This window comes from Micromys minutus, assembly GCF_963924665.1.
Source record: "Micromys minutus genome assembly, chromosome: 8".
Lineage (NCBI taxonomy): Eukaryota > Metazoa > Chordata > Mammalia > Rodentia > Muridae > Micromys > Micromys minutus.
Genome location: NC_137977.1, coordinates 1,168,056 through 1,184,618, shown reverse-complemented (window position 1 = coordinate 1,184,618; position 16,563 = coordinate 1,168,056). Strand labels below are relative to the sequence as shown.

Below are 16,563 nucleotides of genomic sequence, written 5' to 3'. Positions count from 1 at the left end.
ACTCATATATAACAATAAATAAATATTTAAAAAATACATAAATAATTAAAAGAGAGAGAGAGAGCAGTACCTGAGGGACAGCTCCTCAGACGAGGGACCAGCCACCAAGCCTGCAGCCTTGGTTTGATCCCTGAAACCTCCGAGGTATAGAAAGAGAACTGACTTACACAAGGCACCCTCTGACCTCCGTGTGTGCACTGTGGTACGTGTACAGTCACATTTACACACCTCCAGATACACACAAACACTAACCTTGCTAAAGCTGCGACTTTTGAGTACAGTCGCTCATGGTGTGGTGACCACCAACCACGAAATTACTTTCTTGCTGCTTCTTAACTAACTTTTTCTACTGTCGTGAATCATGATGCAAAAATATCTGATACACTATCTGATGTGTGACCTCCCAAAGGGGTCATAGCCCACAGGCTGAGAACACTGCTAAGCAACGACATTTTTGAAAAAGGAAAAGACAAAGCTAGTGACCATCGCTTTCTTAGTAGAAAGCTAAATGGCAGTAGCTTGTTCATTCCTCGCAGACTATAAAAGGAGACTTTTGACCTGGCACATTCCTCACAAAGACATTCCACTCTGTGTTGGCATCTCTGCGACAATCCACTGGGACAGAAGCAAGCTGCAAACCAGCTCCAGCCAGCCGGCAGATCAAGTGCCGCCATGGATTTACAGCTGTGCTTCTTAAGGCAACTCAGAAAAACCTTGTGCTGCACAAGACGTATTTTTATACGAAGACCTGACTGAGCCAAACAATAAATGCACTTTACAATTGCATCGCAGATCTGTTTGTGAAAGGGGGACATGAGAGTAAAGGCCTGAGGATTCCCCACCCTGGGCTGGAAGGTACTTATGGTCAGGACCTTGTTGGGAAGCACTGAGAAGGCACGCCCACAGCCAGCAGAGGGAGTGGGGTGGGTGGTCAGAGTGCCTTGTCCTCCTTACTTTGTGGAGACCCGTGGGGGCCAGGATCCCTGGAACTAGGCAGAGGGGCCTGTTGATGCTGTAGGGAAGGGAACCGTGTCCACAGCTAAGGGACTTGCTAACGTGGAGCATACGAAGTGGAAACTGTCTTATGCCGCAGTCATAGTAACCAATAAGGAAGGGTAAAGATGCCAAACCAACCCATTCCAAATGCGCTTGGCGCTTTGTGTCCATGGTTTCACATCTGCAGATTCAATCAGCCGTTATTAAATCTATCAAATCTTGCGGGATAGTGCCTCTTTCCTGAGCATGTACAAACGATTCCGCTGTGTAGACAGCTTTTCTAAAACTGCACTGGGAATTACAGAGCCAGTTTCCAGAAAGAACATGCAAAGGCTAGATGCAAACCCCCACGCCTCTGCATTGTTGTTGTTGGTTTTTTTTGTTGTTTTGTTTTGTTTTGTTGTATGTTTTGCTTTGGGGTTTTTTTTTGCCATGATTTAAAAAACAAAAAACAAAAAACAGAATAAGAATGTAACAAGGAGTGAAAGTGTTAGTCAGAGCTCCAGGCTTCAGTGTAGCCATTCTGTGTGGACATTCAGTGAGATTTGCTACTGAGCACGTGTTACGTGGCTTCCTTGGGCCTGCTGTGTGATATTTTTACTTATGAGTTGGTTAGAACGAGGTGATTTTATTTGCAAATGTAAATTTAAAAACCTTACATTTCCTTCCCTGCCAACCCGCCGGCTGCTTGCATGTGCCTTCTTGACCATATAGAACTAGGATTAGCCTTTTTGACGGCGCAGGGAACGTGGTTTCCCTTAGGTTTTCTCTTCTCGCATGCACTGAGATCCTAGGCGTTTGCTGCCCAGCCTGGTAAGAGCTGCAAGGTGTGGGCTGACTCAGAAGCCGGGGCCTCCCTTCCTGATGCCACACCCTGCAGGCTTCCCTACCTCACCCTGGCTTTCACCTCTCAGCAGAAAAGTCCTTCTGACCTCACAATGGCCTTGTCCTAGAAGGGAACCAAATGCCAGAGCCCTAACTTCCGGCAAGTCACCAAGAAGATCACAGTGGCCTCCAGTGACCACCTTGTCATTTAGCTTCTCTATGTAGGACTGAGAGAGTTCCAGAAAGAAGTGCTTCATTCCGTAGCATTGCTTCTTCTTAGCCCAGCCTTTACCCCTGCCCAAGTTTCTGAAGTGCATGCTGCCTACTCACAGCCCCTGAGTGTTTGGACAGAAAACATATTTAGTCCATGTTCTGCTGTATCTGTTACTTGTACAGTGCTAGTTTTAGGAAATGAACGTAAACATGTTTTTGAGACTCTGGTGGTTTGGATAGAAATGGTCCCATAGACTGTGTTTATTTGGCCCACAGGGAGTGGCACTATTAAGACGTGTGGCCTTGTTGGAAGAAGTGTGTCACTGTGGGGTCAGGCTTTGAGGTCTGCTCATTACATCCAGTGTGGCTCACAGTCCCTTCAGTGGCCTTCGGATCAAGATGTAGAACTCTCAGCTCCATCTCCAGCACCAGGTCTGCCTCCACATCGCCATGACGATAATGGACCGAACCTCTGAACTGTAAGCCAGCCTCACTGAAAGGTTTTCTTTATAAGAGTTGCCATGGTGTGGCATTTGTTCACAGCAGTAAAACCCTAAGACAGAGACCTTTCCAATCAAGTAACCTGTGACTATAGAAAGACATGTCATCAAATAGAAAATAAATTTTAAAAAAAGTGTTGGGATTTACAGTTTTATGAAAATCAACATTTGTTGAAAACTGGCGTAATCCCAGGCTTCTTGGTCCTATGAATTTAAAAGGAATGTTGCTTGTACAGCTCCTGACCTTAAGCTCAGAGTTCACAGCACTGAGCGGAAGGCAGCTGGCAGCTGGGGAAGATGGCTGCCGGACCAGGCAGGGTGGGAAGGTATTCTGAGGACTGGGAACTGTATCAGAAAACGGCTCAGAGACACTACAGCACAGGATGCTTCAAGACCACAGTTAAGCCTCTACTGACGTGGCACAGAATGTGCAGGAGAAGGCGTCAGAAATAAGACATGTATCCAGCTTATATCCAGCACATGGGAGGCTGAGGCAGGAGGATTGTAGAGTTAAACCATCTCTAAAAAATACTAAGAGAGAAGGAGGAGGAAAACAGAGAAGAAAGGAACAGAAAGGGGGAGGAGGAGTTGGTAAGCATCTAGACTCTGAAGGGCTCCTGTCTTGACCAAAAAAAAAAAAAAAAAAAAAAAGCCTTTATTCTGAAAACATGGGAAGTGACTAGAAGATGCCAATCAAGGTGCCTCATGGGTGAGCTCCCATTCCTGCTTCCCCCGGAAGCCATGAGCTCCCGTCTCTGCTTCCCCGGAAGCCATGAGCTCCCATTCCTGCTTCCCCCGGAAGCCATGAGAATCTGGCAGGTGGGCTCTTGAAAGATGATCAAGTTTTCGTCTCACCATTTGGGATTCTTTTTTTTTTTCTTACAACTTTATTTAAACAAGAGAGATGCATGTACCAATTTTTAAAAGCATTTTGGCAATTCTTTTAGAGGTTTGATAGTGTGCATTGAAATCTTACTAGTTACCATAAACATAAAGTACATGTAGAACAGAACAGAACATGGAAACAGTCACTTATCTTGGTGAGTATAGATTAAACATAATGATCTGTGGATACCAAAAATTACCACAAGGCTATATCCCTAGCTCTTGGATTATGAATGATTTAAGGTCCAGGTGTACCATACTCTGAGAGGGTGCTATTCACTTATTTATTTTTCCTAAGAAGGACTGAGGCTTTCGCTATTTGGCCTTTGTTATTCTTGAGCTTCATATGGCCTGTGAGTTGATCATTTGAGATTCTGACCTTTAGCCAACTGCAAAATCAGGTGAGCTGAGGGCAGAAGCAACTGGAGATCAGTTAAGAGACTGGAGAACTCACCGAAAAGTTATCGATGGTGAACTCAAGATATCACAGCAACATCGGAGAGACCTTGGCTGAGGGTGCAGCTCTTTGCTTACCATACACAAAGCTCTGGGCACCACCCCCGCCACCCCCGCCACACCCACCACACCCACCACCCCCGCCACCCCCGCCACCCCCGCCACACCCACCACACCCGTAATCCCAGCACTCAGAAGGTGGAGGTGGCTGGATTCAAACTCATTCTCAGCCACATAAACAGCCCAAGCCTGCTCAGTCTGGGAGGGAGACACCAGGGTGTGCTACATGGCAGTAAGTGGTGGGTGTTTGCATGGCACATCTGAGGTCCTACGCTCCATTCTGAGGACCATGGGATAACGGTATTTACAGGTGGAAAAACACGGAAGGCACTGACAGCTATGCTGGGACGCCGGCCCTCAGAAGCCGAGATTGGTCACACCTGCTCATCTCTGTGACAGAAATGCCCTCTCTGGGCAGTCTCATAGCATATTTATCAACAGCAAGGTGTTCCAAATATAATCAATGTTTTCTCATTTTGTTAAAGCTACACAATTGTCAAAAGATGTTGCAAAAAGACCCAGCATCATAAGAGGACCCAATCCCCTGACTGCAGAGCTAAATCGGGCCTTCCCCTCCCACGTCCAGAGGTTCAGCGTGAATCCTGCTTCCTTCCACTGCTTCTTCACCCCGAGAAAGTGACCCTTCGTTCACTCTGCACGGACTCAGCCCACGGTTATTGAGCACCTACCGTGGGCTGAACGTTCTGCGACGTGCGGGCCAAAGGAAAACACAGTGGTGCCATGGCAGAGTCCCTGGTTTCCTGAAGCCCTATTCTGGACAGTTTATACGGAACCCAGAAAGGTGAGGTGAAAACAGAGGCTGCCCACCTCCAGCTTAGACTTCTTCTGACTGACCTCATCTGCCAAAACATCTGATGCAACTTCATTTCTCAAATCTTGGAGCTGAAGAGACTCAGAAGTTCGCCCAGATCCCTTCTCTCACAACTGACCCCAGACTGACAAAGAATGGCTTGGATTCATTCAGCCAAGTCTCACAAAAGTTGAGAAGGACAAAAGAAAGAAAACCTAGACTGTCCATATTAATCCACTCTCCCTCGGCCGGGCCCTGTATTCACATCGGATCTTTGTGGTTTGTGATGCTCATGGAAGTGCTGAATGAGGGTATTTCCCCTGGGACCTAGTTTCCCTTAGAAGTTATAATACTATTTCTTTTGTTCTTTTGGAAAATACTTTTAATTCTTTGAAACTTTTTGATCATTTCATGATCAACTCGTTCAAAACCAACCCTCCCTTCACTGCCTGCCCTCTTCACTTTGTGCCCTCTTTTTTTTAAAAAATCAAGTGTAATTAAAACTGCCCATATACTCTAGAGCATGTGGCCTTCTACTTGGAGCACAGTTAACCTACCAGGTGTTTTACTCTTAAGACAAACAAAACAACTAGACTCTTTGTCTCTAAGTATCAATCAACCATCACTAGCTCTCCTCAGCCGGGGTGGGACCCCTCTCAATCTTTTTTAGATAACCTTTGTGTGAGGAGGGGGTGCACGTGCAGAGACAAAAGCCTGACATTGGGTGTCTTCCTGTTTCACTCTCTGCTTTATTGCCTTGTGCGGTGGTTTGAATACACTTGGCCCAGGGAGTAGTACTTTAGGAGGTGTGGCCCTGTTGGAGGAAGTGTGTCACTGTAGGGGTCGGCTTTGAGACTCTTCTAGCCTCATGGTAATCAGTCTGCTCCTGGCTTACTCTGGATAAAGATGTAGAACTCTCAGCTACTCCTGCACCACACCCACCTGGATGCTGCCATGTTCCTGCCTTGATGATAATGGACTAAACCTCTGAACCTGTGAGCCAGCCCCAATTTAATGTTATTCTTAATAAGAGTTGCCTTTGTTATGGTTTCTCCTCACAGCAATAGAAATCCTAAGATAATAGTTTTAGTACTAATGGGTACATAAATGCTTTAAATGTCTTCTTTGGGTGAATTTCCAGAAAACAATGACATTTTGTTCTCTGTGTTTTCTAGACACTCTCTCCATCCCAATGTAGAGCCAATTGCAGATAACATTCAAGCTTCCCTTATTACATGTATGTAGAGGACCAACACCACATGTATTCTACATATTTCCTTTGGGACCCCAGCCTAGGGGAGGGAACAGGCAAGTAAGTGTGAGGAGTTCATGGAGAAAGCCAATGTGTAGAACCCCAAAGAGTCTACCTTCCTATCTCTCACAGACATGCCCACTAGGGCATCCCAAAGAAGCAAATGTCCCTGAGCCCCCAAGTTCATAAAACAAACTGACTGTAGTTCGCCAGATAACACAAAGCTTCCCATAAGATACAGCCCAAAACTCATGAATAACATATGACGGGACAGACTTGTGGAACCCCAGGAAATACCATAATACGGAACTGCCCAGGAAGTATCAGCTTGGGAGGATAAAGCTGCCCTTCATGATCAGACCATACAAATACTGACTTAGAGAAACAAAACAAAGAAAACACAGTAAAAAATTGACAACTAGTGGGGATAATGAGTTGGATATAATCCAAATATGTTCTATGAACATATGACAATATGAAATTGTCAAGATAATTTAAATTTTTGTTTAAATAAAAACATACACACGTGGAGGGGGGGATAGATCACCAGTTAGTCCAGAAGGAGACAAAGAAATCCACCCTGATCTGAAACACAAGCCGTCAAACTGTGATGGTTTCTGTATGCTTGGCCCAGAGAATGGCACTTTTAGGAAGTGTAACCTGTTGGAGTAGGTGTGTCACTGTGTGTGTGGGCTATAAGACTCTCTCACTCTAGCTGCCTGGAATTTAGTCTTCTGCTAGCAGCCTTCAGATGAAGATGTAGAACTCTCAGCTCCTTCTGCGGCATGCCTGCCTGGATGCTGCCCTGTTCCTGCCTTTATGATAATGGACTGAACTTCGGAAACTGTAAGCCAGCCCCAATTAAATGTTGTCCTTATAAGACTTGATTTGGTCATGGTGTCTGTTCACAGCAGTAAAATCCTAACTAAGACACAAACTACCTCAATTCATCTCCATCAAACTTCACAAAAGTTAAGAGAAGGCCATTTGGCCATGATAAGTCAGTGGTCATTTTATTTCCCAATCACACATCAGAACTCACACATGCTAAGATATTAACATGACTTTTTTTTAACACTAGAGTAACTTTTTATTAGATACTCTGTATTTACATTTGAGATGTTATCCCTTTCCCCTACTTCACTCCCATCCTCCCCCCTCCACTTGTCTTCACAAAGGGGCACTCCCTCCTAACCACCCTCTCCACCCCATTGCCTTGGCATTCCCCTACATTGGGAAAACATGCCCTCTCTGGACCAAAGGCCTCTTCTCACATTAATGCCAGACACTGCCATCCTCTGCTACATATGCAACTGGAGCCATATGTCTCTCAACGTGTGCTCAATGGTTGGTGTTTTAGTCCATGGGAGCTGTGGAGGGTTTGGTTGGTTGATAATGTTGATCTTCTCATGAGGTTGCAAACCCCTTTCATCTCCTTCAGTCCTTTCTCTAGCACCTTCGTTGGGGTCCCCATGTTCAGTCTGATGGTTAGCTGCAAGCATGCTCAGCTGTATCTATCTATATGACTCTGGCAGAGCCCTTGAGGAGGCATCTCTATCTGGTTCCTGTACTTCTTGGTAACAGCAATAGTGCTTGGATTTGGTGACTTTAACATGACTTTTAAAATGAGGAATCCAGCCTCTGGATGGCACTTTCATGGCTAAGAAAACATTGTATCAATGAGGCATAAAATAGGAATCATACCAGACAGCATACACTTCCTGAAACACCATATTGCTCCAACATAAAAGAGAAAGGAAATGTGTTCAGTTTGATATAATTTGTTACTTTTCCATATCTTAAGCTTTTCCAAGAATTTTTTTCTAGAGTGCCATATGTAGTTTAAGACTATCCTTTTTAATCATGAGTGTTCATTTTGTTAAGTAAAAAAATAAAATTTACCACCACTCTAAAGAGGTCTGGAAATGAAGTCATTAACTCATTAATCCTCAAGAGTCCTGTGGTGTATGCTGTATATAAAGTGCCACACAGCAAGAGACAGGACAGGAAGCAAAGGCCTGGGCAGGCTGACTGTAGCCACCTACGGTACAGAGCTGCTCCTGGCCAACCAAACATTAGGTGGACGTGCAGCTTTCATTGAATATGCGTTCCATGACTCATGTCTGCCCGACACCAGCAAACTTCTAACTTGTTGCTGTGTTGGTGTTTTCTTAACTTGTGTCTTAATTAGGGATTCTTTAGTACATCAAAGGGATGCTTTGAAAGGCCGGTCTCTTTAAAAAGCTGTAAGTACAACAGGCATGGTTATGTTTGGTGAGAATCATTTTGGTAGGTTAAAATTCCTCATTATAGAAAGCCTCAGGTAAAAGTGACATGAAGTGTAGGGTAGGCATGGAGCCCATGGTAGAACATTTGCACAGTGTGGTTAAGGCTCTGAGTTCAATTCCCAGTGCCTTAAAAAATGGCACAATGATAATGTTTTGTACTGGTGTGTGGATGGTTTGTACTGGTGTGTGGATGGTTTGTACTGGTGTGTAGATGGTTTGTACTGGTGTGTGGCTATATTCCTAGCTTTGGGAGGCCAAGGCAGTTGGATTATGAAGTCTAGGCTCTTTGAACTACATAAATATAAAAGACATAACCGATGAATTTTGGTCATTAATGGTAGAACTTGAGTAAATGCTTTAGGTTGGCTCTCTGGAAAGCAGTTCACAACTGAATCAGGATCCCAGCCTTTGGACCCCTGGTGGATCTGTCCATGAACTAAATTACATGCAAACTAATGGTGAGAGATGCTGTGAGGAGAGGCCCCACCCTGCTTCTCACAACACAGAACAAGGAGACCCTTCTATCAAAAAACTAGGCCCAACCTGAATGAAGATGACATTTCAGAAACGCCAATACCTTTCGATTTTCAGGGTACAGTACACAGCTTTAGTCGCTTGTAGCAGTATTGGGTAAGCTGTGCACACAACAGGAGCAAGAACAACATGTTGACTAGCGAGTCACTGCTGCTAGTTTTTTGCCTGAGTGTTGACAAGACCTGAGAGGTTCACACACTAACAGCAGCTGTTCTTCTAACCCTTGCTGCTGACTGCACCCAAGCCTGCTGCTAAACTGCTTTCCTTCACGCATGGCACACCTACTGTAGACCTGTTCGCTGTCTCCAGCCCCAGCTGGGCACCAAAATAAGTTCTCTCTCTCGAGATCTGCCCATCTGGACTTTTCACACAAGCTGGAGCATGGGACACATGGCCTCTTCCTTCACACGCCGTGATGTGTGCTAGATTTGCCTGTGTAGCTTTCACCGAGATTTCCTAACTCTGACTGTCGGATAATAGTCTACTTTGTGACGGACACAAATGGTTCGCTCATGCACCAGCTGCTAAAGCTTCTCGCCGCTGCCACCGCTTGGCTCTGATACACAGTGGTACAGTCACTACCAACGAGCAAGGTTTCTGTGGACCCATGCACTCCTCTTGGGCACAAATTGTGAGAGTCATACGGCAACTGTGTGCTTAGCTTTGTGAGGTTTCCAAAGCAGCCACGCCATTTGCATTTCCACCAACACTGTCTATGCGCTCTAGCTTCTTTGCCTTGTTAACATTGCTACTCTCAAGTTTTTATTATAACCGTTTACGTCAGTATAAAGTGATGTCTTATTAGAGCGGTAGTTAGATTTGAGATTTGCTTTATTCTTAATTATGTGGGAGGAGGTATGTGCGTGTGAGCACCGTACCCATGGAAGCCAGGAAAGAGCTTCAGATCCCCTAAGCTGGAGTTACAGGGAATCGCGAGCTGTTTGACACGGGTGCTGAGAACTGCTCTGAAGGAGCAGCTCATGTTCCTAACTGCCACCCCATCTCCCCTGCTGACACCCCATCTCCCCTGCTGACACCCATCTCCCCTGCTGACACCCATCTCCCCTGATGACACCCATCTTCCCTGCTGACACCCATCTCCCCTGCTGACACCCATCTCCCCTGATGACACCCATCTTCCCTGCTGACACCCATCTCCCCTGCTGACACCCATCTCCTCCACCCCTCGTCACATTCTGTTTTGAATTTCCCTGATGCCCAATGAAGCTGAGTCTGTTTTTGCAGACTTTCTGACCACTGCTGTATCTTTTTCAGAGTATCTCATACTATATTCAGACCTTCCGCCTGCTTTTTATTGGACTTGTACTGCTGACCCGGAATTGTCCTCGTCTCAGTCTTTCTTGGTTTTTAGGACACCACATTCCCATATTTGACTTCTCCATCGTCTGTTGGCCCGGGCCCGTCTTCTTGACTGACTCCTCCCCTTTGCTCTGGCTCCTCGGCGTTGGTGAATGGCAGGACTTGGCCCTTAGGTCTATTCTTTTCTGATTTCCACCCACTTTGGTAGCTGAATACTGTCTATATGCTCTCAATTCCCTAGCAGCGGTGTACACCCAATGCCTTGGGTACTTTACTAACTGGGCGACAAGAAACTCACTCTGCTCCCCATGACAGTGGCACCAAGCAGGAGACATTGATACCCAGTGAACAAAGCCGACCGGTGCAGCACTGTCAGAACTCTGAAAACCAACCACTGCTCACCACAGCTCACAGGGGCGCACCAGGGCCTCCACCACAGAAGATGCTCAGCCTTTGCCCAGTGAAACAAGGCTTAAATAGAGCCTTGTGACATAATCATCCACAGACCCAGAACATGGCAGAAAGTCCTCACCGTACTGGGAAAGAATCCTAACTTGGAAAGATAACAATGGATCACATGGCAGAATAATCCGAGACATTGTTTAAGGCAATAGTCATAAACTGTTCCAATAAGTGATCACAAATACTCTGGAACAGATATAAAACCTCCAAGAATAAATAAAACACACAACAAAGACCAAGTGCCGAGGGGGACTGAAAACATAGGGAGGCAAATGCCTGAGAGTAATAGAGGCGAAATATAAAATATAAAGTGTGGATTTGAAGATAGAACAATACAAACTGCCTTAAGAATGAACATACCATCAGAGAACTGGGGAATCATAAAAGGTGAGCCTTTGGGAGCTTTAGAGGTAGCTCAGTGGTTAGGACTGCTTGTTGCTCTTCTAGGGGACCCAAGTTTAGTTCTTAGCACCCATGTCCTGTGGCTCACAACAGCCTATAACTTCAGCTCCTGAGTGGAAAGTGGTCTGATCTCTGCAAACGCCCATACATGTGGCAAACACACACACACACACACACACACATACACACACACACACATACTTTTTAAAGCTAACATTAGTTATCAGAATCCCAGAAGGAGATGTGCTGAGAATTACTCAATGAAACAATGGCTTGAAATATCCAGAGCCGAAGAAAAGCACAAACCAACAGATTCAAGCAGCTGCAGGGGAGAATCTAAAAGAATCCATATTCAACATCTACTCCTTGCCCAGACAGCAGCTCTAGGTGCACAGTCTGCCGGTGGACATGGGAGTCAACAGTGGTGCTCATAATTCTAGAGCATCATCCCTCAATCCTCTAGCTGATTCCACTTGCAACCATGAGGCGCTCACAGCTCTGTGCTCTAAGCAGCTGCTGTCCAATCACTCACGTCCATGGTCACTAACAGCATTTTTCTCATGGCTCATGGTGACTGTCTCCCATCCAGCTCCTTTTACAAACTCCACAGAGCACTCCAAACTGACTTTAAGGTACAAATCTGATGCTGGTCTTGCTTTTAAGCTAAAGCCACTGCTAAGGCGTGGGCATGCTTGCTCTTCCCTGACCTCTGACCTCTGGCCCCACTGCCGCCAGCTCCTGGTTCATTCTCCCCCTCTGCAGCTCCATGTTCTCACACAAGCTCTGCCTTAGCGGGCCGTGTGAAGCTGCTCCTTTTGTCTAGGGGACAGACATCTACACACATAACAAAGTCCTTCATTTGCTTCAAGACTTGCTTCTGCTGTGCATTCTCAGTAAACTCTGTTCTAAACCAAAGGAAAGTTGCCAACTACAATCCGGTCGTTCCTGATTCTCATGAAGCCCTTCACCTGCTCTGCTTTTCCAGGCCTCACTCATTTCAGCTCCAAGCACACTCCTGAGTTTACTGTGTATTACTTAGTACCTGTGATTTACTCCTTTAATATGTGTTAAAGAAACAGTGTGAGCTCCCTCGTTTAAAGGGTGGAATAAGCCCGGCATGGTGGTGCTCCAGAGGCAGAGGCAGGAGGATCTCTGTGAGCTCAAGGCCAGCCTGGTCTACAAAGCAAATTCCAGGACAGCCAGAACTATTGCACAGAGAAACTCCGTCTGTGGGAAAAGCTGTATTCACCTTCCTCTTGGGCTTAACAACGGACCTTAAGTTTAATGTCTTGAAATAACACGTTCATTACCACACTTCCAGTTAGGAGCCAGCATGGCAGAGCCTAGCTCTCTGTTCAAGATCGAAAGTGCAATCAAGCTGTCAGCCGGATCTGCTTTGTGGGCTGTTGGCAGGAGAGAGCTTCCAGAGCTCACTTTCAAATCTTAGCCCCATGGCTGTCTCCAGAGCAAGTTCACAACCTGATAGTAGGAGAGTCTCTCATAGTCAAATGTCTTCCCTCAGAGTTTCCCACTGGAAACCCCTCTCAGCAGAGAAAACCTCCCCCTTTGAATCTACCATATGGGGCCATAAATGCATTCATAAAAATCCCTGTTTGTCATCCAATGGAGTCCCATCTATAAGTCACAATGTTGCCTGTTCTCAAGGGCAAGGGCGCTGACCATATGTATATTACCAAAGGCAGCCATCTTGGGATCTTCAAGGCTTACACAGAAGAATAGACTTCAAACTTGTTTCCCTGTGACCATCTGGCCAAATAAGACCTCAAATTATAGTATTCAATATTTCATGGATCAGGATTTCCAGGAAAATGAGTGCAATAAAAATATAATCACCACACCCATATGTTTGACAGCACTATTCAAAATAGCTCAAAGCTGGAACTAAACCAAGTGTCCATCGATGGGAATGCACAATGGGGATAAAAATACCCGGAATTCTACTCACTTGGCCTGCACGAGGGGGAAATATTGACATATAGGACAAAGTGTCTGACTCTTGAAGCTTAGGTTAATGGACGTGTTAGCCATAAAAAGGCAAATATTATATGATTCACTTACATGACATTCCTAGAGACAATGGTGCCCAGAAAATAGCACAATGGTTGCCCAGAGTGAGGGACACAAGGGACTAGAGATGACTGGGTGTGGAGTTTCAACCCTCATGATAAGGAAATGGAAACTCTGAAAAGTAGTGATGTGTTTGCACAACAATGCCAATCTATCAAATGCCATGGAACACACTTAAGATAGTGAACACAATATATTTTATATTTGCATTATCCATAATTAATAATAAGGAATATTTCTATAGTACAACTATTTACAACTATATATTTGTGTGTGTTCATGCATAGACATACATGAACTCATACATGTATATCTATGCATGTAGATATATATGTAAGGGTATGTGCACACATATGCGCTCTTGTGTGTGGAGACCAGAGGTCAGTGCTGGGTCTGCTCCCTAACCACTCTCCATCTTATATTTTGAGACCATGTCTCTCACTGGACCTGGAACTGGCTGACCAGGCAGGCTGGCCAGCAAAGTCAGGGTTCTCTGTCTCCACCCCACAGCACTGGGATTGCAGCCTGCTACCATGCCTGGCTTTTCATGTGAATTCTAGGGGACTAAACTCAGGTCCTCATATTTGTGCAGCAAGCACTTTACCAACCGAGCCGAGACAAGGTTGAGGATCTGCGCTGTGACTATGCTGGCCTAGGCTTTCCAGGGAGCAGATATCCATGCCATGGGTTGAAACTAATGAATGGATTAAAACTAAAAGCTATTTTTGACTTTCAGAAATCACAGAAACCAAGATCCAAACCAATGCCCTTGTTCCAAACAAAAGCAACACTCACCTGACCCAGATCCAAGGTGAGGTTGACTTTGTTGTACTGGGTGCCGGAGGAGAGAGGCGGGCTTTGCCACCAGCGTTCGGATCCATCCACCGCGTGGATGGCTGGATGTGCCTTCCTGGGATCCGCAGAATCACAGTAGTCACAAAACTGGCCCTGGGGAGGAGAAAAGGCCTTCTAAATGTTTTCGCATCAGTTTAGCAGAAGAAACAGCCCAAACAGACTTCTCTGTGCGAGGGATGGCGGCTGACTTGCTGCCTGGCAATGTTCTCCGACAGAAGCCGCTCTTGGATTAGTCTGAAGCCAGGTCTGCCTTCGGGTTACTGTTTTCTTTATGACTCTGTTTCCCTCGACCTACACAAGTCGTTACAAAGAACATTCCAAACTGGGGATGCAAGAATAATTTCTCCTTCACAAAACCGCTGACCTCTTAGCGGTTCAGTGGGAGGCACATTCTCTACATGATCCCAGTAGACACACAAACAGCAGTAGACACACAAACAAACAGCAGTAGACACACACACACAGCAGTAGACACACACACAGCAGTAGACACACACACACAGCAGACACACACACACAGCAGACACACACACACAGCAGTAGACACACACACAGCAGTAGACACACACACACAGCAGACACACACACACAGCAGACACACACACAGCAGCAGACACACACAGCAGCAGCAGACACACACACACAGCAGACACACACACAGCAGCAGACACACACACACAGCAGGTGTCTCCGCAGAATACAGAACGCTGCCGCAGCCTAAGGCCGAGCACACAGTCTATGGAGGAAGACACTTGGGCAGCCTGTGAGCGTGGAGAAAAGGTTTCTTGTAAACAGTCTTTAGCCTCAAACAAGAAAGTGTTCCAAGTAGAACAACCAACCGAGCAAAGATGGGGCAGCTGACCTACACTGGCCTAAGAACTGAAGGATAAGTCAACGCTGCCAACGGGACGAGACGGTGGGAGCAGCAATGAGAAGCTGTAAATGCGTCGTTCCCCCCCCCCCACGTCGTTTCCCTCCCCCTGTCGTGTCCCTCCTCCCCCCCCCCCCCCCCCCCCGCCCCGGGGCATCACAGTCACAGCAGGCAACCCTGAGTCTGCTGCTCTTTGGCAAACAGATTGTGTTGATTCAGGTTTGGTTTCCTTTATTCTTCTCAATGCAGAATTGTGCAGCCATTCGCCAGGCAAAAAGCTGAACCGTGGTCTTCCGTGTGTTTGGCTAATATGTTAGCTTGGTCAAGGGTGTGTGGCATGGGCCTCACAGACTTGCAAAGTTGGCCGGAGTGTAAGTAGCATGAAGGGGGAAAGGGGTCCAGTCGTGCTCGCTGCCTCTTCAGAAGCTTGCAGTAGCCATTGGCTGGTTCCTCTGCCATTTTCAAAGGTTCGCAAATGCTCCAAGGTCAGCTGGGTTCTGGTATGTAGCCAAATGTCCTGTGTACGAAATGGGCTTTTGCTGTGCATGACTGTACTGTTCTATGCAGTCAGCTGTTTGTTTACGTTTATCTTTTAATATTAATAGATTTCTGGAGCTCACCTGGGGATATGAGGCTACAGATGGTACGTGGCTTGTTCTGCAGCCTGTCGCTTCAGCCGACTCGAATACGGTATAGAAGGTCAGCAAAGGACGGACTCCATTAGCAACTTCATAAGGATTTTAAAGGTTTTCTAATTGATCGTGTGTGTGTGTGTGTGTGTGTGTGTGTGTGTGTTTGTAGGCCACAGGACAACCCTAGGCAGAAATCAAACTCAGACTGCCAGACTTGAGCAGTGAGGTTCCTTCTCATGGGGGGAGAATTTCTACTGTTGATTTAAGCCTCCGTTTTTGGAGTATTTATCAACATCACCATCATCTTCTTCACCATCATCATCAACATCACCATCATCATCACCATCATCATTGTCATCATCATCATCGTCATCATCAGAAGGATCAGTAATTGAACAGGTAATAGAATAACCCTAAATTTTTAAAACATATACCAAATCCTTTCACAGCATCAAAAGAAGTACAAACAGTCCAACAGGAAAATGGGCAAAAACGGGGACAGGGCTCTCACAGACGAGCCAGGAATGCGCGGGAATAAATCATCACCGTCAGCAGTTCCAGCAGACCACACGCAATAGTATCTCACACGAACTTGGCCTGCCCAGATTTAAAATGTGGGGACAGTAAGTATTAAAGGAGACCCTAAGAGTGAATTGCTGAACGTGTGACTTACTAAGAGTGTGAATTGGTATAAACCTTTAGCAGCTGCTTTGGTAAGTTCACACTTAGAACATAGCAAGCCATACAGCCCCTGGGCTCGTAACTCAGAAGGAATAGCTTTCCCGTGTATTTGATGGCATCACATGCAAGAATATGTATTGCAGACTGTTCACAGGAGCAAAGTCCTGAGACTGACCCAACTGCACGGCTACAGGAAAGCAGGCAACTCAAGAATGGTGCGGTCACATCATAGGCAGCCGTAGAAACAACAACAAAACGGACATGTTCAGCAAGACGTCTGCATATTGAAATACAACATTCTTTAGAAAATGCATATGGGTTTAATAAGCTTTTCCCAATGAGCCGCTGAGAATAGGGACAGATGCCTGTAACCCCGGGCTCGGGAGGCTGGACACAAGCACTGTGAGTTTGAGACCCTGACTCAAAAAAAGA

The 16,563-nt window shown here is 45.9% G+C and overlaps 1 protein-coding gene across 1 annotated transcript in view; it reads right to left on the bottom strand.

Annotated features, from left to right (window-relative positions):
• The window catches only part of LAMA3 (laminin subunit alpha 3), a gene marked incomplete at its 5' end in the record, with an annotated part of 209,094 nt that overhangs the window by 172,838 nt on the left and 19,693 nt on the right, over positions 1 to 16,563 (bottom strand). Inside the window, one exon of the mRNA XM_080919740.1 lies at positions 13,888 to 14,040. Coding sequence (XP_080775866.1) covers positions 13,888 to 14,040 — 153 coding nt within the window. The remainder of the gene's footprint in view (positions 1 to 13,887; positions 14,041 to 16,563) is intronic.